The sequence below is a fragment of the Mixophyes fleayi genome, chromosome 6, assembly GCF_038048845.1.
Source record: "Mixophyes fleayi isolate aMixFle1 chromosome 6, aMixFle1.hap1, whole genome shotgun sequence".
NCBI classification, from domain to species: domain Eukaryota; kingdom Metazoa; phylum Chordata; class Amphibia; order Anura; family Limnodynastidae; genus Mixophyes; species Mixophyes fleayi.
The window spans coordinates 467,817-495,145 of NC_134407.1; the positions used below are offsets into that span (position 1 = coordinate 467,817).

Below are 27,329 nucleotides of genomic sequence, written 5' to 3' on the forward strand. Positions count from 1 at the left end.
TGAGGTGACGAGTAGGTAACAGAGCTTGTTTATTTCATATTGTTTATTAATATCTAGGAATGTAAGACAAGAGAAGAGATTTGTGTATTAAAAATATATAACATTGTTAATCAGAAGACATACGGGCAGCAATACTATTCACCCGTCACCTTCCACCCACTTGAGCTCCATTGGAATAAATACTTGATACTCTCGTCAATATCTAAGTACCAAATACTGACCAACAAGAAATTAGGTTCCCTACTGGCCCATCTTCAGTCAGGGGAATTACTTTTAGGCAACGACTTCAGCGCCATCCTCACATGTAATCTGGATAGGTCGGACCCCAGGCACCTGACCTCAGAGGGGTTACTCAAAGTTCTAGAGCTCTCCAGGAGTTTCTATAGCTTCATAATTTATAGAACTAGTGGCTGAACCTTGGTCCAAGGATTATACCATACTGCATAAAACCTATTCCAGACTCAAGATGATCCTGCTCAGCCATAACCTCACATTATAATCAACCAACTAACAAATTTACTCTGTAATCTGGTCAGACTAATCCCCTGTTTCGGGAGATCTTTCCAACTTGGCACTTAAACAGCCTAAAGCAACCCAGAAAATTAACAAGTCCTTGTTACATGATCCCAAAATCATGATTACTTCAAAAAAAATGACACCCTTGACATCTCCCAGTGACTCTATGAGAAGGTCATGAGATCTCATTTATTTGCACTTCACAAAATTAACTGTCTGTTGCTGTCAGTAGGAGAAGGACCTTTATGAGGCAGCATCACTGAAATCCCAGAAGAGGCCACCTCATTGCTCTGGCCTCAACTAAAATTATACCGCTCATGGAAACCATGCACAAACTGACAGCCCCACAAAGACCAAAAGCCTTGGCAATAGATTGAATGTTGTACTCCCATCCATAGTCCACTACAATAAGGTGGGGTTTGTCCATGTTCTCAACCCCAACAAGGACTGCCAGGAGATAATCAGAGAAAATGTGGCCACCAGCTCCAGCTCTATAGAATTGACTAGATGGTACATTTCCCCTGACCAACAGCTATTATCTATCAGCTGTCTATCTCTGATTGTTGTTGTGATGCGGACAATCGGGTACTTTCTACACATCTAGTGGTCAAGCCCCAAGATCTCCTCCTTTTGGGACAATGTTAAGGATCTCCTGTCTTTGCATCTCCCATGCTCTGTCCACAAAGTCCTCCTTTGCTGCCCGCTGCTGGGTGCCAACAGACACTCCACAAAACTAGCATCCCGTACCTTGGCCAGATGTCTAATCGCTAAGACATAGACGCAGAGGGAGCCTCCCTGCATTCCTCTCTCAGGTCCAACATCTGTCCTCCCAGATCACCAAGGTGACGGTCAATGGGGTGTATTTAGCTGTATTTGTATAATATAATCTTTCCAATTGGAAAGTACTGCAGAATATGTTGGTGCTATATAAATAAATAATAAAAAGTTAAGTTGAGAAATAATTGTCTTGGTGTAGACATTATTGTTGGAACATTTTGATGGATTATTTCTTTAAAAACAGATTTAATTAGGGATACATAAAACAGAGGTTTCCAGGCTTCAGTATAAATCCTGCATGGACTAAGTCACCTATTAAACCAAGCTCTTGTGGCCAGGTCATCTTATCTCTGTCGTACTCTCCATGTCAGATATTTCGAGTGGTAGAAGTTTGTCATGTAGAGCGGACAAGTAACTGACAGCTGAGTTCCAGGTGGAATAAACACTTTCTCGCTGATAGATTTGTACAATTTCTGTCAATATTTTACCGTTCTGCTCATTTTTTCTGCCAGCTCAGTGACAGGGCCAAGGTGACATTTACATGGATATCTTGTAATGCACAAGAAATATACCCATACAATGTATATGCCAACACAGGGGGGGAATTTATTAAGCTGCAGGTTTGAAAAAGTGGAGATGTTGCCTATAGCAACCAATCAGATTCTAGGTATCATTTATTTAGTACATTCTACAAAATGACAGCTAGAATCTGATTGGTTGCTATAGGCAACATCTCCACTTTTTCAAACCCGCAGCTTGATAAATTTACCCCATCGTCTATCACTGAAATATCAGGGTGTGAGGAAGGGAGAAAGTAGGGCATGCACTTCCCTATCAAATGAGAGTTTAATTCTTCTGCTCCCCGCCAGTCAGGAAAATGTAGGTACAAATGTTAAAAAATAGAATCACAGACAAATCATTTACAAAAAAAATAAACATTTTTTTCTTTTGTTGCTGAAAAAAGGGTATAGCGTAGAGGTGTGAACGCAGAGGCCGGGGCAATCCGCCAGTCCCGGGGGCTGCTTGTGACGTACGCTCGGTCCTCCTCCTGTGTATGAAGCTATTGTATTACCTGTTACATGCAAGTAGCAATGTCCTATTGCAAAGTCATGTGAACATGGGAGGTATCATTATTCTCATTTCACACCAGTCGTAAAAGAGGGGTCACATAACCCCCTCACCTGAGCGAACATTTTAGGCTTTTTATTCGTGAGGCTTCACTGCGAGAAGAGAAAATAAGTTCCCTTCCCTCAATCCCACCTAACACACATACACAGAGCTCCCCTGGTGGGGGCCGGTGTGAGGTCTGAGGCCGCCCTCTCTTGCTGATAGTCGCGGAGCAGGGTTGCCACAGCTGACCGTCTTTCCCTCGCTGGTATGTGGCTTCACTAACTGCTCCCCGTTGAGTTGGAACTAATGTGGTTGGCATTCATGTGATGGTTTAAGGTGGACTTGGTGCCCAGTGAGCTATTAGAGTTGTTTTGGTGCTGGGGAAGAGAAAAACAAATGAATCAATTACACATATTTGTCAGATAGGCTCCATTCACATCATGTATAGAAATACAGGTTAATAGTATCTTAATTTTCCTGTACGCAAAACAATAGATAACACATAGTTCTCTACATAGTCTATCAGATAAATACATTTAATTATAACAACGATTCCAACTCACCCCATGATTGGGGTTTTTGCTCTACAATCTGTATAGTGCTCCCTGATTCATTCCTCTTATTTTTCTTGTTGTGTATATTGCTTCAAGCAACTTTGAAACCCCACTGTGAAGATTTGTGGTTCCCAAATAACTCAGACACGGTAATAGGGGAAAAATAGAAGGATGATTTATTCTGCAGAACAGGATTAAATACAACACGGCCCCGTAATGATAGCAGGTCCAACAAGTGAGGAAATCAGTTCAAATAAACCCAGTGAGATATGTTCCAAAGAGAATCTTTGGCAGAGCATCACCTCTTGGCCAACAGTTAGTCACACACGTCCAGCTCCCAGGGTTGCCTCTTTTATCACCTCCTAATCCCACCTTGGGATCTGCCTGTCCAGGGGAGTTGCAAAAGGTCTTGGTTGGTGGGCTGCTTACACTATCCAGCCCCTTCCCATACCTCCCCAGGTTGTCTTCCCTCAGATGACCCCTGCTGGGTCTGGCTCCTGAATGTCTGTAGAGCTCACTAGTGGACAATAGGGAGCAAACAGAAATAACAATGGTAACTTAATTCACTTAACTTCTGAGTGTTCCCTGTGGAGGTGGAATTTAACCCCTGAAGTACTTTTCTAAGGCGATGTTATAGTCACATCACTGATACTTCCTGGTAACAACATGGCTAAAAAGTGCAGTTCAGGTATGGATTAGATAAAGGGGTTGTAACACCATACACCATGCCCGTTGCTTTACACCCACTTCTTCAGACAAACTTATAATATTCCTCAACCAGCATCTTAATCTCCCTAGGTTACCTTATTACCACCCTCTACACAGCTAACACAAGACAACAACCCTCTCACTATCATTGCTGTGTGACTGATCACACAGCCAACACAATACTTTTAACCTTTGCATACTAGCTGGTCAAATGTACAATATGATGTAGCATGTGCCCTTGTGTATCAAACCATTGTCCCATAGATTGTAAGCTTGTGAGCAGGGCTCTCTTACCTCTCTGTCTGTATGTATTACCCAGTATTGTCTTATAAATGTTTGTTCCCAATTGGGCAGCACGGTGGCTAAGTGGTTAGCACTTCTGCCTTGGGGTCGTGAGTTCAATTCCCGACCATGGCCTTATCTGTGTGGAGTTTGTATGTTCTCCCCGTGTTTGCGTGGGTTTCCTCTGGGTGCTCCGGTTTCCTCCCACCCTCCAAAAACATACTGGTAGGTTAATTGGCTGCTATCAAATTCACCCTAGTCTTTGTGTGTTTGTCTGTGTGTGTGTGTTAGGGAATTTAGACTGTAAGCTCCAATGGGGCAGGGACTGATGTGAGTTCTCTGTACAGCGCTGCGGAATTAGTGGCGCTATATAAATAAATGGTGATGATGATCATACACCATTGAGATCCTGGGACACATTAATCGGGGAAATCTGTTGACACACAATGCTTCTATATTGCACACATGACCCTAACAATCCATTAAGTAGATTTGGAGATGCACCAACAGTTCTTGGTCCTTGTATACACATTGGTGAATACTCTGGAAAATGCACATGCTGGAAACATCACTTCAACCTCCTACCTGTTTAGGACCAAACCCCTCATTTGTTTAACCTTCAATTTTTCACAAAATACAACATTAAAAATGTTTAAAAATCAGAAGGCTGAGAAATGGTGAACCCTCAAATCCAGGAGGAGGCTGAGAATCAGGAATTCACCAATCACCAGAAGAGGCTAAGAAACAGTAAATCACCAAACACAAGAATAAGCTGAGAAATGATGAACCCCCAAATCCCCTATCTCTACCTTCTCCTCCCCTTAGATGGCAGTACCTCATTTTCACCAAACCTTAGCAACGGCCCTTGATCAAGTGGCTCCAGCGACTCTACATACTACACGTCTACTTTGATGTCAGCCGTGGCACACTACAGCAACGCAAAATCTTCAAAAACATTCCCGTAAAGCAGAACGTCACTGGCGTAAATCTCGCACCTCTAATGACTTCTTCACAAATACTTCTATTTACCGCTCCTATCGAAATGCTCTGGACACTGCAAAACAAACATACTTCCAATATCATATCTATGCTCAGGCTTCCAACCCCAAATGCCTTTTTAACACATTTAATTCTTTTCTCAATCCCCCGAACCCTCTGTCCACTATCAGTGCTCAGGATCTTGCTTCCTACTTCAAGGACAAGATTGATAAGATCAGACTAGAAATGGTATCCTCTTCCTTGACAAGCAATCAGCTCAATTCCTTCCCACCACCCTCTGACACCCTCTCTTCATTTGACCCCACAAATGAAGAGGAAATTTCTACTCTCTTCTTATCTTCCTACTCTACCTCCTGTCCTCTTGATCCTATTCCCTTGCAAATTGGTAGATCCCTGTCTTCTGTGCTCATTTCCCCTCTAACAAAAATATGTAATCTCTTGCTCTCTACTGGTATCTTTCCATTGATATACAAGCATGCAGTGATTACTCCTATTCTAAAAAAACAAGATTCGACCTAAACTCTCTCTCAAATTACCGTCCCATCTCTCAGGTCCCGTGCCCCTCCAAGCTTCTAGAGAGAATTGCCTACACCCGCCTCACATGCTTCCTTTTCGTAAACAACCTGTTGGATCCTCTTCAGTCTGGCTTTCATTCTGCACAGAGACTGCGTTGACTAAGGTTGTCAATGATCTGATCACTGCAAAAACTAAATGCCATTACTCTTTCCTAATTCTCCTGGATCTCTCGGCTGCATTTGACACAGTTGACCACTCTCTTCTCATACAAACGCTGCAATCCCTAGGTCTTCAAGACACTGTTCTATCCTGGTTCTCATCCTACCTTTCTAATCGCTCTTTCACTGTTAATTTCTCTGGGGCCACCTCTGCTCCGCTTCCCCTATCAGTTGGAGACCACAAGGCTCAGTCCTAGGTCCTTTGCTGTTCTCTATCTACACCACTTCTCTTGGAAATCTAATAAGTTCCTTTGGATTTCAGTATCATCTCTATGTGGATGATACCCAAACGTATCTATCCTCTCATGATCTCTCGACGTCTGTGTTGTCCCGTGTAGTCCCGTGTAACTGACTGTCTTTCTGCCATTTCATCTTGGATGTCCTCTCACCTACTCAAACTTAATCTTTCTAAAACAAAGTTAATTATATACCCACCCACCAACAAGAGCACACCTGACATTTCTATTTCTGTTGATAACATGACCATAAATCCCACCCCACAATCTTGCTGCCTAGGTGTAATCCTTGACTCACACCTATCCTTTTTTCCCCACATTGACTCTATATCTAAATCATGTTACATACATCTAAAAAAACATTTCCAGAATTCGCACATATCTCACACAAGACACTGCAAAAATCTTAATTCATGCACTTATCATCTCCTGCATTGTCTATTGCAATTCCCTCCTTACTGGTTTTCCCCAAAACAGACTCAAACACCTACAATCTATTTTACACGCAGTGGCAAGATTGATTTTCCTTGCAAATCGTTATTCCTCTGCTGAATCACTCTGTCTGTCTCTACATTGGTTGCCTGTTTTCTACCGAATCCAATATAAAATACTTTTACTAACCTACAAGGCCATCGACAAAGCTGCACCAACATACATCTTCTCTCTTGTCTCAAAATATCTCCCAACTCGGCAACTCCGCTCTGCACAAGATCTGCATCTCTCATCCACCCTCATTACATCCTCCCATTCCCGGTTACAGGACTTTTTTTGGGCTGCACCCACTCTATGGAATTCTCTCCTTCACACAATAAGACTCTCCTCTGGTCTACAAACTTTCAAGCGTTCTCTGAAAACCCACCTCTTCAGACAAGCTTATAATATTCCTCAACCACCTCTTACCCTCACTACATTACCCTATTATCATCCGTTACACAATTTTACACAAGACAACTACCCCCTGACCAACATTGTTGTGTGACAGGATCAATTAGTCACTAATACCTTTGCAGTCTGACTGGGCCAAAATGCAAAACGTAGACTTAACCTCATGTATCAAACTCCCATTGTCCCATAGATTGTAAGCTTGCGAGCAGGGCCTTCTCACCTCTTTGTTTTGCCCAGTTTGTTTATTATTTTACTGTGTTCGTCCCCAATTGTAAAGCACTACGGAATATGTTGGCGCTATACAAATAAATGATGATGATGATGGTGATGAATGGTAAATCACCAAACACAAGAAGATGCTGAGAAAATGTGAATCCCCAAACCCAGGAGGAGGCTGAGAATCAGGAATTCACCAATCACAGGAAGAGGCTGAGAAATGGGAAATCACAAAACACAAGAAGAGGGAATCAGGAATTCACTAAACACAGGAAGAGGCTGCAACTTAAGTACTTAGTAAAGTAACATCCCTGCATCGGGACCCATGAATGAAATCGGGATGCCATCCCTGGTCCTCATCACGGCATGCAAGTTTAGGTATCTCACACCCTAGAATGGAGACCACCTCAGGGAATAAGCAACAAGGGTGCAGCGTAAAAATAAAGCAACCAGTGCATCTGTACCTTTTGCACCTAAAATGGCTCACCCAGGTGCAAATTTACACCCTTTGGCTGTGTTTGCTCCTAACTCTAAATGAATACCAGATTATCTAAAGAGAGACTGCCATTGTGCCTGACACCGGAGAGGCTGCCATTGTGCCTGACACCGGAGAGGCTGCCATTGTGCCCGACTCCGGAGAGGCTGCCGTTTTACCCAACACCGGAGAGGCTGCCATTGTACCCAACACCGGAGAGGCTGCCATTGTGCCTGACACCAGAGAGGCTGCCGTTGTACCCAACACCGGAGAGGCTGCCATTGTGCCCGACTCTGGAGAGGCTGCCATTGTGCCTGACACCGGAGAGGCTGCCACTGTGCCTGACACCAGAGAGGCTGCCATTGTGCCCGACACCAGAGAGGCTGCCGTTGTACCCAACAGCGGAGAGGCTGCCATTGTGCCCGACTCTGGAGAGGCTGCCATTGTGCCTGACACCGGAGAGGCTGCCATTGAGCCCAACACCGGAGAGGCTGCCATTGTGCCCGACATTGGAGAGGCTGCCATTGTGCCCGACACCAGAGAGGCTGCCATTGTGCCCGACATTGGAGAGGCTGCCATTGTGCCCGACACCAGAGAGGCTGCCATTGTGCCCGACTCTGGAGAGGCTGCCATTGTGCCTGACACCGGAGAGGCTGCCATTGTGCCCGACACCAGAGAGGCTGCCATTGTGCCCGACTCTGGAGAGGCTGCCATTGTGCCTGACACCGGAGAGGCTGCCACTGTGCCTGACACCAGAGAGGCTGCCATTGTGCCCGACACCAGAGAGGCTGCCGTTGTACCCAACAGCGGAGAGGCTGCCATTGTGCCCGACTCTGGAGAGGCTGCCATTGTGCCTGACACCGGAGAGGCTGCCATTGAGCCCAACACCGGAGAGGCTGCCATTGTGCCCGACATTGGAGAGGCTGCCATTGTGCCCGACACCAGAGAGGCTGCCATTGTGCCCGACATTGGAGAGGCTGCCATTGTGCCCGACACCAGAGAGGCTGCCATTGTGCCCGACTCTGGAGAGGCTGCCATTGTGCCTGACACCGGAGAGGCTGCCATTGAGCCCAACACCAGAGAGGCTGCCATTGTACCTGACACCAGAGAGGCTGCCATTGTACCTGACACCGGAGAGGCTGCCATTGTACCTGACACCGGAGAGGCTGCCATTGTACCTGACACCAGAGAGGCTGCCATGGCTATTTACAGAAAAAGTCTACTCCGCAAGACACCTTGAAATAACAATTTGTATATAAGGCAAAAATTGTCCCAGTATATTAAAAAAGGTCATCTGACCATGCTGAAAACACAACTTGGACCAAACAATGAACAGGGTAGGGTATACATACATAACATATCACATACATATGTATAACATATTACATACATGTACACATAACACATTACATACATACCACATTGATTACAAGAAACACACGTTACATAAATAAAATACAACACGTCCTTACCTGACGTTTAAAAATACGATGTAGTAAACTCTTCTTGGGGGGCTCTGGTGGGTGACTCCTGTTTAAGTCAGGGGACAGGGTTCCATTGGGCCCAAAAATGTTCAGTTCTTTGAAGCATTCTGTCTCTATCATCTGAGGGAATAAAAAGGTTTCTTAAGTCAATTACACACATTTCAGCAACCATCGTATAAGAAACATGAGTGGGGGGCATGGCTGGACCAGGCATGGAGTGAGTCACATGACGATCCCGCATTAATCCTACTGTGAGATCTAGCTCCATGTGCTGTATCGCTCCATAAGCTGCCCTGCATCCTCACCCTGTTACCTGAGGGGTCAATTTTGATCTACCAGTGGCAGGATCCGGTTTTGTGCCTTGATGGTGTCGGGCAAGGCTCTGTGTGCTGAGTGAGGAAGTCTCCTGGCATCATTGCTGCTCCTGGCTGCTGGGACCCAACTGGCTGTCTCCCACTACATCGGCTCTTGTTAAATTCTGCCACTGTGGATCCCCTCCCTTCTATTTGTTGCTGGAGGTGGCGAGAGGTGGCCATTTTACCTGCTCCACAGTAGGGACGGCTCACTGTGTCTGGAGCCAGGTAGGCGAATTTGCTGAAACCCCTAATAGAAATCGCGCTACCTCCTGGCGCAGCTCATCTGTTTATGGTCTGTCTGAGTTCTTTCCCTCTCTGCCTGCCTGCTAGCATTCATGATCTAAAGGAGACAGGAGAGCCCCCCCTCTCCCTGCACTGGACTGGATACTTTAGGTTGATACCTTGGGCAGTATTGCTGGACATAAGTTATCACACACCAGGCTCTCAGGTCCTGTCACCTCTCCTCTGTCTTTCCAAGCTGTCCCTTTGGTCCTCAGATTCTGCTGGTTTCAGATCCCTCTGCAAGATGCTGCCCAGTCTGTCTCCACTCCAGAGATCCCTCCAGAATCAGGGGTATGGGCGCTGCCATCTTCAATTTGGTTCCTCCCAGCCAATCAAGGGATAGCAGCCTCCTCTCCAGGTTTCCCTTGAAAACCAGTTCCTGGGAGCTGCCATCTTGGATACAGTCACCTGAATTATCTCAGCAACTCAGAGTGCTGCTTCTGTCCAGCTCACAACGGTCTACAATCAGGAATCAACAACTACTATAAAAGGACTTCCTAGAGCCTTTATCTGTTGCCAGTGCAACGCTATATTTCCAGATGCTCGTGGAACTTGAAGTTCATTTTTATGAACATCATCTTTTCCACATTTTGAGGAAGTAGCCTCCTACGCCGAGTGATGACAAGGTTCCTGGTTGTGCTGAAAACTATTTCCGAGTACACACTGGAGGGTGGGCAGCTTATGCAGTGCAAAGCGAGTTGGTACATGGGTCTCCAAATTCCCTTTTTTCTTCCCAGTATGTAAAGAGACTGTCTGATGTGTCTATTTCTATGCAGTTGTGAAAATAATCCTTCACCATCCTTTGGATGCTGAAAGCAGGATCAGGTGGAGTTACGGCAGAGGTGTCACGTTTTTGGTCAATTCTTTTAGACCAGACCATATGTCAAAATTTGGTGCTGAGTCATATGCATCATTTCTGGGTCTCTTGGGAAAGCTAAGTTTTTTCCTAGCTGCAGTTGAGTGAGAAACTGAAGGAGGAGACGCTGTCCTGTCACGTAAAACTTGAGCTGTCATCTTGCTCACCAGGAGCTCCTTGCATCTCTTAAGATTTGGGTTAGTTGGAAACAAAGAGAAGACATAGCTCTTAAAAAGAAGATAAAGCGTAGTCGTCAAAATGTAGTGATCCGATTTCAAGATTTTGATAACTCTTGGATCCTGGCAAAGTGAATAAAGTACTTGAGGAAACTACAAGTCCGACATACTTAGTGTAATTGCTTTGTTTCATCTCCTCAGTTTCTCAAGCTGGTTTTCCAAACGTCTAATTAAGGGAATCACTTGACTCAAGCTAGCAGTGTCTGAACTCACTTCACAGGTGACTACTTCTAATGGTTTCAGCACCTTGCACAACACAGAAAGTATTCTCCACTGCGCTTGAGTAAAATACATCCCCCTCTTTTCCCAATGTCATGGCTTGTGGAGTAAGCGTGGATGGCTTTTCGCTGTTCCTCCATCCACAGAAGCATATACAGGGTGGAGTTCCACCTTGTCACCACCTCTTGCTTCAGTTGGTGGCAGGGCAAATTAAATTGCTCTTGCAGCTGCTGCAATCTCCTACTCGCTGTTGCCGAATGCCAGAAATGTCCAGATATTTTACGGGCCACAGACAGCATCTCCTGCACTTTCCTGTAATTTTTTTAAAAGCTCTGCACCACCAAGTTTATTGTGTGAGCAAAACAGGGAATGTGATGGAAATCACCCAGCTGTAATGCTCTTACAATATTGGTGGCGTTATCATAAATATATATCCTGAGGAGAGTCCAACCGGGATAAGCCATGTTGCAATAACATCCCTTAGTTTTTGTAACAGATTGCCAGCTGTATGCCTCTTAGTGAGGCCGGTGATACACAGAGTAGCCTGTCTCTGACAAATGTGACGTACTTGGGTACATGCTGCTGCTGTTCCTGCTGGTAAAGGCGAATCACCAACCCAGTGGGCTGTCACAGTCATATAATCTTTAGTTTGCCCAGTTCCGCTTGTCCACATATCTGTGGTTAAGTGTACAGTGGGTAGAATGGCATTTTGTAGCCCAATAATTACATTTTTATGAACCTTCTGGTAGAGGTGAGGAATAGCTTTTCTACTGAAATGGTGTTGTGATGGAATTTGGTAATGGGAACACAAGACCTCAATTAACTGTCTAAAACCAGCTGCATTAATAGTGGATATTGGACGCAGATCTAATACTAGCATAGTCGCCATGGCGTCTGTGATCTGCTTTGCGGCTGGTGACAGCTTTCATACTTGCTTCCTCTTGCAAAGGATTGTTAAACAGTCAATTGTTGTCAACTACTAGTAGTCTACTTCTTGGCCTGCTTCTGGGAAATGAGTCACCCACAGCAGCAGCAGCAGCATTGGGAATAACGCTCAAGAATTCTTCTAAGGAATCCAGGATAGGGCCTTAGGGTGATCTAGCCTTAGCAACTTGGCTGATGCTGGACTGCTTGTTATTTTTTTTAGCATAAGTTTCTGATTTTCCCAACAGTTTGCCATGATCTCCCTTCAAATGGCGTAAAATGGATGAGGTTCCTAGATGGTTAAGGTCCCCATCTCGACTGACTGTGGCTTTACATACGCTACAAATGGCTAGACAACAGTTGTCAGGATTTGGGTCAAAATAATTTCCACACATAAGAAGTGGATTTTTTGGTCTTATGTCCAGGCATGACAATGGCCTTCTTCTTATCACATGCCAGAACTGCTTCCACCCGTGCAGGACTTACACAAACAACATCATCCTCATCAACATCCTCATTAGCGCCCTCATCGGCTACACAAATATCCCCCTTATCCTGTTGCAATTCCAAAGTGGCATCCTCAATTGGTGTATCACCAGCTACACTCAGGCTGTTCAGGCAGACATTTTCAGAAATGCTGAAAGGGGCCTTCTTTATGGGTACACTATCAGAATGATCACAATTACACATATCCCTCGTGGATGGACTCTCCTCAGGGATTTGTGTAATTTCTGAATCTGAACATACATTTTCCTCTAATGCCTTACTGTTTTCTTTCAGCTCGGCTTTTACACGTAAAAGTATTTGGACACCGTTTTTGGAGTCTGAATGACAAGGTCTTGCTTGGTCACGACTGACCTTACAAGAAGATGCCTCAGTGACAGTTGCAGAACTCGCACTCATAGAGAAAGGCGAAGGCCTCATTCTTTCTTTGCTACTGCGTGTGTAGAATGGCATGTTGGCAATTTTATTTTCTTCTGCAGATAACTTTGCCTGGATTACAGGTCTTTTTTTCTTGACCAAGGTAAAAGGTGTTTTTTTACATTTTTGCGTCCCTGATTTAAAAACACTATGTACTTTACATGGGCTTTACCAGATGATGTAGATGACTGGTGCCAGCAGCTGCTTGGTGCTCCTGCTCTTCTGTGTACTGCTGTGAATCCATTTTTATAACACCGTACACTTTGACTGCAAATTCAGAAGAAAAGGCTGCCAGGCCTAGTATTTGTATTTCAGCAATGACAATTAGCAATGGAGCAATGGAGCTTTTCTCTTTGTGTGTAGCCTATATAACACTGTACAATTTGACTGCAAAGTCAGAAGAAAAGCCTGCCAGGTCTAGTATTTGTATTTCAGCATTGACAATTCGCAATGGAGCAATGGAGCTCTCCTGAATGTCACTGTAGACTTTGTTGAACACTGCTAGCCCTTACTGTTTTTATTCTATCTATGTTGCTGCCCAACTGCTCTACAGACTAAGCTACCCCTTCTGTGTCACTCTGTGAAATGGCGCTAGATGGCTGTGGAGAGAGGTACTTATAGATTTAAAAACTTGCAAGATCCGACAATAATGCATCTGACATTATTGTGATGCAATAATTTACACTTTGTGGGACTCCCTGAGAGAGCGGAGGGCTCTAGTCCGGAGGTTTTCCTGGAATCCTGGCTGATAACTACTTTTAGCAGGAAAGCCTTCTCTACACAATTTCTAGTTGAGCGAGGCACCACCTTCTTCCACAGCCTCCGCAGCCAGCGGCGTAGGCTTGTTACATTATTGGGACAGGGATGCTGTGTTTTCTGATTTTGCCATCAAAGTTCAGAAGAGCAGAGCCCAATACACCCAGGTGAAGCGTAGACTCCCGGACCTCCAGTTGCAGTACGCAATGCTGTTGCCTGCACGGTTGACAGTGGTGGCGGACGGTCCTGTGGTATTGGGGATAGGGGATACAGGCATTGAGATTCCTTTGTTCTTTCCTAAGACTTGTGTGTTTGGTCTTGGTGTGGACTTGCTACTTGGCAGGAATGCGTCCAGATACGTCACCAATCTCCTTGCACTGGCTAAGGTCAATATAGGCCAAAAGTGGATGGCCAGTGATGGGCCTAGTTTTGCTGCCTGGGCGGTCTTGGTGAATGAGGCTGTGGGACATAAGCGGTTTACCTACCAATCCAGAAACACTATGCTTAAATACTATAAAGCCTGGTCTCGCTGGGCGAAGTCTAGATATGCCTTGAGATCACTAGCGGCAGATTTTGACTCTCCTTGAATATGAACTTACTCCTCTGTTTGTATGCAGCTGCTGGGCAACTGGGTGCTGGGCTCAGGGGTCACAGTGTTTGATGGGGGTCGGGGTGTGAGGTGAAGATTTACCTGTTTGGACCACAATTTTTTACAGGCTTGTATATTCGTAAGAACTGGAATTGCGATCTAAGTTACTTTTGCTATGTTTTAATTCTATCGTATTGAAAAAATATTTTATTTAAAAAAGGAATATGACAAGTTATATGATACAATGTGTGTAATGTGCTCAGGTTGTTGTCAGGATGGCTCTGGCTGTAATCAGATAACTGCTCATCTACATTATATGGGGGGATGCCAGTGATTATACTGTTGGGTTGTACATTGGTGAGGATGCCGGTGATTATACTGTTGGGTTGTACATTGGTGAGGATGCCGGTGATTATACTGTTGGGTTGTACATTGGTGAGGATACCGGTGGTTATACTGTTGGGTTGTATATTGGCGAGGATGCCAGTGATTATACTGTTGGGTTGTATATTGGCGAGGATGCCGGTGATTATACTGTTGGGTTGTATATTGGCGAGGATGCCGGTGATTATACTGTTGGGTTGTACATTGGTGAGGATGCCGGTGGTTATACTGTTGGGTTGTATATTGGCGAGGATGCCGGTGGTTATACTGTTGGGCGGTATATTGGCGAGGATGCCGGTGGTTATACTGTTGGGTTGTATATTGGCGAGGATGCCGGTGATTATACTGTTGGGTTGTATATTGGCGAGGATGCCGGTGATTATACTGTTGGGTTGTACATTGGTGAGGATGCCGGTGATTATACTGTTGGGTTGTACATTGGTGAGGATGCCGGTGATTATACTGTTGGGTTGTACATTGGTGAGGATACCGGTGGTTATACTGTTGGGTTGTATATTGGCGATGATGCCAGTGATTATACTGTTGGGTTGTATATTGGCGAGGATGCCGGTGATTATACTGTTGGGTTGTATATTGGCGAGGATGCCGGTGATTATACTGTTGGGTTGTACATTGGTGAGGATGCCGGTGGTTATACTGTTGGGTTGTATATTGGCGAGGATGCCGGTGGTTATACTGTTGGGCGGTATATTGGCGAGGATGCCGGTGGTTATACTGTTGGGTTGTATATTGGCGAGGATGCCGGTGATTATACTGTTGGGTTGTATATTGGCGAGGATGCCGGTGATTATACTGTTGGGTTGTACATTGGTGAGGATGCCGGTGATTATACTGTTGGGTTGTACATTGGCGAGGATGCCAGTGGTTATACTGTTGGGTTGTACATTGGTGAGGATGCCGGTGATTATACTGTTGGGTTGTACATTGGTGAGGATGCCGGTGATTATACTGTTGGGTGGTATATTGGCAAGGATGCCGGTTGATTATACTGTTGGGCGGTATATTGGCGAGGATGCCGGTGGTTATACTGTTGGGTTGTATATTGGCGAGGATGCCAGTGGTTATACTGTTGGGTTGTACATTGGTGAGGATGCCAGTGGTTATACTGTTGGGTTGTATATTGGTGAGGATGCCGGTTGATTATACTGTTGGGCGGTATATTGGCGAGGATGCCGGTGGTTATACTGTTGGGTTGTATATTGGCGAGGATGCCAGTGGTTATACTGTTGGGTTGTACATTGGTGAGGATGCCAGTGGTTATACTGTTGGGCGGTATATTGGTGAGGATGCCAGGGATTATATTGTTGTGTTGTACATTGGCGAGGATGCCAGTGGTTATACTGTTGAGTTGTACATTGGTGAGGATGCCGGTGATTATATTGTTGGGTTGTACATTGGCAAGGATGCCGGTGATTATACTGTTGGGTTGTACATTGGTGAGGATGCCAGCGATTATACTGTTGGGTTGTACGTTGGCGAGGATGCCGGTGGTTATACTGTTGGGTTGTATACTGGTGAGGATGCCAGTGGTTATACTGTTGGGTTGTACATTGGTGAGGATACCGGTGGTTATACTGTTGGGTTGTATATTGGCGATGATGCCAGTGATTATACCTTTGGGTTGTGCATTGGCGAGGATGCCAGTGGTCATACTGTTGAGTTGTACATTGGCGAGGATGCCGGTGATTATATTGTTGGGTCGTACATTGGATGCCAGTGATTATACTGTTGGGTTGTACATTGGCGAGGATGCCGGTGATTATATTGTTGGGTTGTACATTGGCGAGGATGCCGGTGATTATACTGTTGGGTTGTACATTGGTGAGGATGCCGGCGATTATACTGTTGGGCTGTACATTGGCTAGGATGCCGGTGGTTATACTGTTGGGTTGTATATTGTCGAGGATGCTGGTGGTTATACTGTTGGGTTGTATATTGGCGAGGATGGCAGTGGTTATACTGTTGGGTTGTATATTGGCTCATAATGTCTGTTATTATCACACAATATTGCACATGGTATTATCCTCTCACCTCATTCTGCCAGGGGATGGACACAGAGCCAGTAGAGAACTTTGTGTAGAAATCATCATCTGTTTGGTCCAAGTTAACCCCCTTTACTGTGGAGAACTGTTCTATGTCCAGAACGTCTTTACAGTACACGGCTCGAGGCTATTAACCAAATCAATAAATTATAAAAATAAAGCAATAAAAAAGGTCATTTCACTGATACATTTTTTATTTTAGTGATTTATATAGAAAGTAAAGAATGTTTCTCAATTTCAAACCATGAAAAGCAAATACACTAAATATAATCCTTCATAAACATATTATCGTTTATTACTCACATGCTATAAGCTTTCCAGACACTAAGAAACTAGACTGTCTCTAATAATGACACATGTACAGTCTGTATTTGCAGTTTGGGGGATACTCCAGAAAACCCATAACAATAAAAATGTCACTGCACGGTACATCATCCGTCCTTTCGGACCGCCCCCAACATTAACCCAAACTTCATCTTTCAACTCCGTTCCTAAAATATGAGTCTGTTTGGTTTCGTTTGTGCACTTCCAAAATTTTATGTTTCTTAAATTAGTGTGGAGTACACGTCAATATCAAACACAAGAAGAGGGAGTCACATCAAAAAAATAGCTACATACATCATACATGGGGGACGGAGAGTAGCTACATACATCATACATGGGGGACAGAGAGTAGCTACATACATCATACATGGGGGACGGAGAGTAGCTACATACATCATACATGGGGGATGGAGAGTAGCTACATACATCATACATGGGGGACGGAGAGTAGCTACATACATCATACATGGGGGACGGAGAGTAGCTACAGACAGGATACGTGGGGGAAAGAGAGTAGCTACAGACATGATACATGGGGGATGGAGAGTAGCTACATACATGATACATGGGGATGGAGAGTAGCTACAGACATGATACATGGGGATGGAGAGTAGCTACATACATGATAAATGAGGGATGGAGAGTAGCTACAGACATGATACATTGTGGATGGAGAGTAGCTACAGACATGATACATGGGGATGGAGAGTAGCTACATACATCATACATGGGGGATGGAGAGTAGCTACAGACATGATACATGGGGGATGGAGAGTAGCTACAGACAGGATACGTGGGGGAAAGAGAGTAGCTACAGACATGATACGTGGGGGATGGAGAGTAGCTACATACATGATACATGGGGATGGAGAGTAGTTACAGACATGATACATGGGGGATGGAGAGTAGCTACATACATGATAAATGAGGGATGGAGAGTAGCTACAGACATGATACATGGGGGATGGAGAGTAGCTACAGACATGATACATTGTGGATGGAGAGTAGCTACAGACATGATACATGGGGGATGGAGAGTAGCTACAGACATGATACATGGGGGATGGAGAGTAGCTACAGACATGATACATTGTGGATGGAGAGTAGCTACAGACATGATACATGGGGGATGGAGAGTAGCTACAGACATGATACATTGTGGATGGAGAGTAGCTACAGACATGATACATGGGGGATGGAGAGTAGCTACAGACATGGTACATTGTGGATGGAGTGTAGCTACATACATGATACATGGGGGATGGAGAGTAGCTACATACATGATAAATGAGGGATGGAGAGTAGCTACAGACATGATACGTTGTGGTGGAGAGTAGCTACATACATGGTACATGGGGGATGGAGAGTAGCTACAGACATGATACATGGGGGATGGAGAGTAGCTACATACATGATAAATGAGGGATGGAGAGTAGCTACAGACATGATACATTGTGGATGGAGAGTAGCTACAGACATGATACATGGGGGATGGTGAGTAGCTACAGACATGATACATTGTGGATGGAGAGTAGCTACAGACATGATACATGGGGGATGGAGAGTAGCTACAGACATGGTACATTGTGGATGGAGAGTAGCTACATACATGATACATGGGGGATGGAGACTAGCTACAGACATGATACATTGGGGGATGGAGAGTAGCTACAGACATGATACATGGGGATGGAGAATAGCTACAGACATGGTACATGGGGGATGGAGAGTAGCTACAGACATGATACATGATGGATGGAGAGTAGCTACAGACATGATACATGGTGGATGGAGACTAGCTACAGACATGATACATGGTGGATGGAGACTAGCTACAGACATGATACATGGGGGATGGAGACTAGCTACAGACATGATACATAGATCATTCTACTGTGAATATCAGTCCGAATAATACTTACATCAGGAATAAATGGAGGATCCATAATCCCTGCTTCTAATCTCTTAAAATTTACAACTCTGAAAAATGGGTGTCGTTTGACCTCCAGCGTCCTCCCCTCATGACACCCCAACCGTTGCTTCACATCTTTGGTGAGAAGCTGGCAATTAAGCAAAAGCAATTAAACATTTCATTAGAGAAAAATAGTTGTGATGGCCTCATCAGTCCATTGTTTCCTCAATACTGACATCATTTACTAGTAATATCCAACAATACTTGTGTGATCTGCAGATATGATTGTATCAATAACTAAAGGTCCAATGTATAGGCTAATCAGACCTAGCGCTAATTAACCAGATCTAAGTCCAACTTGCCACTATGGACACTAGCTGGTTGGCTGATGGCAGCACATACTGTCAGATTGTGCCCATTATCCATCAATTTCAATCCACATCTGCACAATCCATTGGGGATCAGAAGGTCTTTCTAGGTAGCAATTGTTCCAAATGATATCAATAAACAAATTGTCTTTCAGAATGATTCTGTTTAAGGGCAGAATCCCACAATTGTAACACCTCACCACCTAGTAGAAAGATGATCATTCTTTGATGCTACCTGCATAGTATTAAGAGTAAGATTAGAATGGTGGTTTAGGAAATAAATATTAATATAATAATATAATTTACTGGTATAAGTTCTGTATCATCGACTGCAAGACAGGGTGATGAAGAAGAGGGGGATGAGAAAGAGGCATATGGTGATGAAGAAGAGGTGGGGAGTGAAAGGCACATGGTGATGAAGAAGAAAGGGGGTGTCACTCACCGGACCGTGAGTGCCTCTGCGCTGGTGCGTGGTTCTCTGGCCTTCCTGCCGGCGTCTGTCCTGAGCCACGGCTGTCCGCCATCCTGATGGACTGCGCATGCGCAGCACCCAAGAACTCTTATGACCTTTGCTTTTAATCTAATTGGAGGATCAGTCACCTCACCCTATTTAAGGCACCTGTGCTCATTACATCATTGCCTGATCTTGAGTCTTATTCCCTGTGAGTCTCTGAAGGTGTCTCCTGTGTCCTGCTCGTGTCTTCAGTTTCCTGCTGATTACCTGCTCTACTCATCGGTGGTTCCCATACCCGCTACTGACTCCTGTGTCCTGCTCGTCTCTTCAGCTTCCTGCTGATTATCTGCTCTACTCATCGGTGGATCTCATACCCGCTACTGACTTCTGTATCCTGCTCGTGTCCTCAGCTGTCTGCTGGATTACCTGCTCCGCTCATCAGCGGTTCTCATACCCGCTACTGACTCTTGTATCCTGCTTGTGTCCTCAGCTGTCTGTTGGATTACCTGCTCTGCTCACCTGCGGTTCCCATACCCGCTTCAGCCGTTCAGCGCTCCATCTGTGCCTGCATATCCTCGTGGACAAGCTTCTCTACTCATCAGCGGTATGCTTACTTGCTATTGACTTTCAACTGTTACCTTGTATATCCGCTTAGGACAAGCCTCTCTACTCAGCAGCGGTATACATACCGCCATAGACTATTAGCTATAACGCTGCATATCTGTTTGGAGCAAGTTCCTCTGTGCTCTCATTGTATTCATACAATTATTGACTCTATTCATTCCTCCACTTATCCTCACCTGGACAAGTCCTCACCTCCTCGCAGTGGTACAACTTGCTGTCCCCAGACCACTGACGCTTCCTCTACCTACCTGCACCTGGACAAGTCTTCTCATCACAGCAGTGGTACAACTTGCTGCACGCAGACCACTGACTTCCCGCTACCTACCTGCACCTGGACAAGTCTTCCCTTCACAGCAGTGGTACAACTTGCTGAACGCAGACCACTGACTCTCCTATTACCTTCCTTCACCTGCTCACGTCCACCCGGCTCTCCGTGGTTGAAACCTGCCTTCCACTATAGCTGCAAGTCGCTGACTTATACCAGTATAGCTGCAAGTCACTGACTACCATCAATTCCATTGGCATCCTCTCTCCATCTGCTGTTATATACGTTCCACTATTCACCATGCTGCCAGAGGACCGCTCTGCAAACTCCGCCCCTCTGGTAAGCATAGTCAACTGGTGAATCCTGGGCAGAACTCCTAGTGCCCGTGACAGGGGAGTTAGAGAGAGAGGCACATGGTGATGAAGAAGAGGGGGGGGGGGGGGTTGAGAAAGGCACAGGGAGATGAAAAAGAGGAGGAGGAGAGAGAAGCACATGGTGATGAAGAAGATGGGGAGGGGAGAGAGGCACATGGTGATGAAAAAGAGGGGGAGAGTGAAAGGCACAGGGTGATGAAGAAGAGGGGGGAGAGAGAGAAAGGCACAGGGTGATGAAGAAGAGGGGGGAGAGTGAAAGGCACAGGGTGATGGAGAAGAGAGGGGAGAGAGAGAAAGGCACAGGGTGATTAAGAAGAGGGGGGAGAGTGAAAGGCACAGGGTGATGGAGAAGAGAGGGGAGAGAGAGAAAGGCACAGGGCGATGAAGAAGAGGGGGGAGAGAGAGAAAGGCACAGGGTGATGAAGAAGAGGGGGGGTTGAGAAAGGCACATGGTGATGAAGAAGAGGGGGGGGTTGAGAAAGGCACAGGGTGATGAAAAAGAGGAGGAGGAGAGAGAAGCACATGGTGATGAAGAAGATGGGGAGGGGAGAGAGGCACATGGTGATGAAAAAGAGGGGGGAGAGTGAAAGGCACAGGGTGATGAAGAAGAGGGGGGAGAGAGAGAAAGGCAGAGAGTGATTAAGAAGAAAGGGGGGTTAGAGAGAAAGGCACAGGGTGATGAAAAAGAGGAGGGGGAGAGAGAAGCACATGGTGATGAAGAAGATGGGGAGGGGAGAGAGGCACATGGTAATGAAGAAGAGGGGGGAGAATGAAAGGCACAGGGTGATGAAGAAGAGGGGGGAGAGAGAGAAAGGCACAGGGTGATGAAGAAGAGGGGGGAGAGTGAAAGGCACAGAGTGATGAAGAAGAGGGGGGAGAGAGAGAAAGGCACAGGGTGATGAAGAAGAGGGGGGGGTTGAGAAAGGCACAGGGTGATGAAGAAGAGGGGGGGTTGAGAAAGGCACATGGTGATAAAGAAGAAAGGGGGGTTAGAGAGAAAGGCACATGGAGATGAAGAAGAGGGGGAGTTTGAGAAAGGCACAGGGTGATGAAGAAGAGGGGGGAGAGTGAAAAGCACAGGGTGATGAAGAAAAAGGGGGGGGGGAGTGAAAGGCACAGGGTGATGAAGAAGATGGAGAGGGGAGAAAGGCACAGAGTGATGAAAAAGAAAGGGGGGTTAGAGAGAAAGGCACATGGTGATGAAGAAGAAAGGGGGGTTAGAGAGAAAGGCACAGGGTGATGAAGAAGAGGGGGAGAGTGAAAGGCACAGGTTGATGAAAAAGAGGAGGAGGAGAGAGAGAGGCACATGGCGATGAAAAAGATGGGGGAGAGTGAAAGGCACAGGGTGATGAAGAAGAGGGGGGAGAGAGAGAAAGGCACAGGGTGATGAAGAAGAGGGGGGAGAGTGAAAGGCACAGGGTGATGAAGAAGAGGGGGAGAGAGAAAGGCACAGGGTGATGAAGAAGAGGGGGGGAGAGAAAACCACAATGTGAAGAAGAGGAGGGGGAGAGAGAGGCACATGGTGATGAAGAAGATGGGGAGGGGAGAGAGGCACATGGTGATGAAGAAGAGGGGGGAGAGAGAAAGGCACATGATGATGAAGAAGAAAGGGGGGTTAGAGAGAAAGGCACAGGGTGATGAAGAAGAGGGGGAGAGTGAAAAGCACAGGGTGATGAAGTAGAAAGGGGGGTTAGATAGAAAGGCACATGGTGATGAAGAAGAGGGGGGGTTGAGAGAAAGGCACAGGGTGATGAAGAAGAGGGGGGAGAGTGAAAGGCACATGGTGATGAAGAAGAGGGGGAGAGAGAAAGGCACAGGGTGATGAAGAAGAGGGGGGGAGAGAAAGGCACATGGTGATGAAAAAGATGGGGGAGAGTGAAAGGCACAGGGTGATGAAGAAGAGGGGGAGAGTGAAAAGCACAGGGTGATGAAGAAGAGGGGGGAGAGTGAAAGGCACAGGGTGATGAAGAAGATGGAGAGGGGAGAAAGGCACAGAGTGATGAAAAAGAAAGGGGGGTTAGAGAGAAAGGCACATGGTGATGAAGAAGTAAGGGGAGTTAGAGAGAAAGGCACAGGGTGATGAAGAAGAGGGGGAGAGTGAAAGGCACAGGTTGATGAAAAAGAGGAGGAGGAGAGAGAGAGGCACATGGCGATGAAGAAGATGGGGGAGAGTGAAAGGCACAGGGTGATGAAGAAGAGGGGGGAGAGAGAGAAAGGCACAGGGTGATGAAGAAGAAAGGGGGGTTAGAGAGAAAGGCACAGGGTGATGAAGAAGAGGGGGAGAGAGAAAACCACAATGTGAAGAAGAGGAGGGGGAGAGAGAGGCACATGGTGATGAAGAAGATGGGGAGGGGAGAGAGGCACATGGTGATGAAGAAGAGGGGGGAGAGAGAAAGGCACATGATGATGAAGAAGAAAGGGGGGTTAGAGAGAAAGGCACAGGGTGATGAAGAAGAGGGGGAGAGTGAAAAGCACAGGGTGATGAAGTAGAAAGGGGGGTTAGATAGAAACGCATATGGTGATGAAGAAGAGGGGGGGTTGAGAGAAAGGCACAGGATGATGAAGAAGAGGGGGGAGAGTGAAAGGCACATGGTGATGAAGAAGAGGGGGAGAGAGAAAGGCACAGGGTGATGAAGAAGAGGGGGCGAGAGAAAGGCACATGGTGATGAAAAAGATGGGGGAGAGTGAAAGGCACAGGGTGATGAAGAAGAGGGGGAGAGTGAAAAGCACAGGGTGATGAAGAAGAGGGGGGAGAGTGAAAGGCACAGGCTGATGAAGAAGAGGGGGAGAGAGAAAGGCACAGGGTGATGAAGAAGATGGGGAGAGTGAAAGGCACAGGGTGATGAAGAAGATGGAGAGGGGAGAAAGGCACAGGGTGATGAAGAAGAAAGGGGGGTTAGAGAGAAAGGCACAGGGTGATGAAGAAGAGGGGGAGAGTGAAAGGCACAGGGTGATGAAAAAGCGGAGGAGGAGAGAGAGGCACATGGCAATGAAGAAGATGGGGGAGAGTGAAAGGCACAGGGTGATGAAGAAGAGGGGGGAGAGAGAGAAAGGCACAGGGTGATGAAGAAGAGGGGGGAGAGTGAAAGGCACAGGGTGATGAAGAAGAGGGGGAGAGAGAAAGGCACAGGGTGATGAAGAAGAGGGGGAGAGTGAAAGGCACAGGGTGATGAAGAAGAGGGGGATAGAGAGGCACATGGTGATGAAGAAGATGGGGAGGGGAGAGAGGCACATGGTGATGAAGAAGAGGGGGGAGAGTGAAAGGCACATGATGATGAATAAGAAAGGGGGTTTAGAGAGAAAGGCACAGGGTGATGAAAAAGAGGGGGGAGAGAGAGAAAGGCACAGAGTGATGAAGAAGAGGGGGAGAGAGAAAGCCACAGGGTGAAGAAGAAGAGGGGGGAGAATGAAAGGCACAGGGTGATGAAGAAGAGGGGGGAGAGAGAGAAAGGCAGAGAGTGATTAAGAAGAAAGGGGGGTTAGAGAGAAAGGCACAGGGTGATGAAAAAGAGGAGGGGGAGAGAGAAGCACATGGTGATGAAGAAGATGGGGAGGGGAGAGAGGCACATGGTAATGAAGAAGAGGGGGGAGAATGAAAGGCACAGGGTGATGAAGAAGAGGGGGGAGAGAGAGAAAGGCACAGGGTGATGAAGAAGAGGGGGGAGAGTGAAAGGCACAGAGTGATGAAGAAGAGGGGGGAGAGAGAGAAAGGCACAGGGTGATGAAGAAGAGGGGGGGGTTGAGAAAGGCACAGGGTGATGAAGAAGAGGGGGGGTTGAGAAAGGCACATGGTGATAAAGAAGAAAGGGGGGTTAGAGAGAAAGGCACATGGAGATGAAGAAGAGGGGGAGTTTGAGAAAGGCACAGGGTGATGAAGAAGAGGGGGGAGAGTGAAAAGCACAGGGTGATGAAGAAAAAGGGGGGGGGAGTGAAAGGCACAGGGTGATGAAGAAGATGGAGAGGGGAGAAAGGCACAGAGTGATGAAAAAGAAAGGGGGGTTAGAGAGAAAGGCACATGGTGATGAAGAAGAAAGGGGGGTTAGAGAGAAAGGCACAGGGTGATGAAGAAGAGGGGGAGAGTGAAAGGCACAGGTTGATGAAAAAGAGGAGGAGGAGAGAGAGAGGCACATGGCGATGAAAAAGATGGGGGAGAGTGAAAGGCACAGGGTGATGAAGAAGAGGGGGGAGAGAGAGAAAGGCACAGGGTGATGAAGAAGAGGGGGGAGAGTGAAAGGCACAGGGTGATGAAGAAGAGGGGGAGAGAGAAAGGCACAGGGTGATGAAGAAGAGGGGGGGAGAGAAAACCACAATGTGAAGAAGAGGAGGGGGAGAGAGAGGCACATGGTGATGAAGAAGATGGGGAGGGGAGAGAGGCACATGGTGATGAAGAAGAGGGGGGAGAGAGAAAGGCACATGATGATGAAGAAGAAAGGGGGGTTAGAGAGAAAGGCACAGGGTGATGAAGAAGAGGGGGAGAGTGAAAAGCACAGGGTGATGAAGTAGAAAGGGGGGTTAGATAGAAAGGCACATGGTGATGAAGAAGAGGGGGGGTTGAGAGAAAGGCACAGGGTGATGAAGAAGAGGGGGGAGAGTGAAAGGCACATGGTGATGAAGAAGAGGGGGAGAGAGAAAGGCACAGGGTGATGAAGAAGAGGGGGGGAGAGAAAGGCACATGGTGATGAAAAAGATGGGGGAGAGTGAAAGGCACAGGGTGATGAAGAAGAGGGGGAGAGTGAAAAGCACAGGGTGATGAAGAAGAGGGGGGAGAGTGAAAGGCACAGGGTGATGAAGAAGATGGAGAGGGGAGAAAGGCACAGAGTGATGAAAAAGAAAGGGGGGTTAGAGAGAAAGGCACATGGTGATGAAGAAGTAAGGGGAGTTAGAGAGAAAGGCACAGGGTGATGAAGAAGAGGGGGAGAGTGAAAGGCACAGGTTGATGAAAAAGAGGAGGAGGAGAGAGAGAGGCACATGGCGATGAAGAAGATGGGGGAGAGTGAAAGGCACAGGGTGATGAAGAAGAGGGGGGAGAGAGAGAAAGGCACAGGGTGATGAAGAAGAAAGGGGGGTTAGAGAGAAAGGCACAGGGTGATGAAGAAGAGGGGGAGAGAGAAAACCACAATGTGAAGAAGAGGAGGGGGAGAGAGAGGCACATGGTGATGAAGAAGATGGGGAGGGGAGAGAGGCACATGGTGATGAAGAAGAGGGGGGAGAGAGAAAGGCACATGATGATGAAGAAGAAAGGGGGGTTAGAGAGAAAGGCACAGGGTGATGAAGAAGAGGGGGAGAGTGAAAAGCACAGGGTGATGAAGTAGAAAGGGGGGTTAGATAGAAACGCATATGGTGATGAAGAAGAGGGGGGGTTGAGAGAAAGGCACAGGATGATGAAGAAGAGGGGGGAGAGTGAAAGGCACATGGTGATGAAGAAGAGGGGGAGAGAGAAAGGCACAGGGTGATGAAGAAGAGGGGGCGAGAGAAAGGCACATGGTGATGAAAAAGATGGGGGAGAGTGAAAGGCACAGGGTGATGAAGAAGAGGGGGAGAGTGAAAAGCACAGGGTGATGAAGAAGAGGGGGGAGAGTGAAAGGCACAGGCTGATGAAGAAGAGGGGGAGAGAGAAAGGCACAGGGTGATGAAGAAGATGGGGAGAGTGAAAGGCACAGGGTGATGAAGAAGATGGAGAGGGGAGAAAGGCACAGGGTGATGAAGAAGAAAGGGGGGTTAGAGAGAAAGGCACAGGGTGATGAAGAAGAGGGGGAGAGTGAAAGGCACAGGGTGATGAAAAAGCGGAGGAGGAGAGAGAGGCACATGGCAATGAAGAAGATGGGGGAGAGTGAAAGGCACAGGGTGATGAAGAAGAGGGGGGAGAGAGAGAAAGGCACAGGGTGATGAAGAAGAGGGGGGAGAGTGAAAGGCACAGGGTGATGAAGAAGAGGGGGAGAGAGAAAGGCACAGGGTGATGAAGAAGAGGGGGAGAGTGAAAGGCACAGGGTGATGAAGAAGAGGGGGATAGAGAGGCACATGGTGATGAAGAAGATGGGGAGGGGAGAGAGGCACATGGTGATGAAGAAGAGGGGGGAGAGTGAAAGGCACATGATGATGAATAAGAAAGGGGGTTTAGAGAGAAAGGCACAGGGTGATGAAAAAGAGGGGGGAGAGAGAGAAAGGCACAGAGTGATGAAGAAGAGGGGGAGAGAGAAAGCCACAGGGTGAAGAAGAAGAGGGGGGAGAATGAAAGGCACAGGGTGATGAAGAAGAGGGGGGAGAGAGAGAAAGGCACAGGGTGATGAAGAAGAGGGGGAAGAATGAAAGGCACAGGGTGATGAAGAAGAGGGGGGAGAGAGAGAAAGGCACAGGGTGATGAAGAAGAGGGGGGAGAGTTAAAGGCACATGATGATGAAGAAGAAAGGGGGGTTAGAGAGAAAGGCACAGGGTGATGAAGAAGAGGG

General features: G+C 46.7%; 1 protein-coding gene across 1 annotated transcript in view; it reads right to left on the reverse strand.

Moving 5' to 3' along the window:
- GRK5 (G protein-coupled receptor kinase 5) overlaps positions 1 to 27,329 on the reverse strand; it is a 120,974-nt gene continuing 93,645 nt past the window's right edge. The window contains 4 exon segments of the mRNA XM_075215548.1: positions 1 to 2,780; positions 8,965 to 9,096; positions 16,552 to 16,689; positions 18,809 to 18,946. Coding sequence (XP_075071649.1) covers positions 2,682 to 2,780; positions 8,965 to 9,096; positions 16,552 to 16,689; positions 18,809 to 18,946 — 507 coding nt within the window. The 3' untranslated portion in view covers positions 1 to 2,681.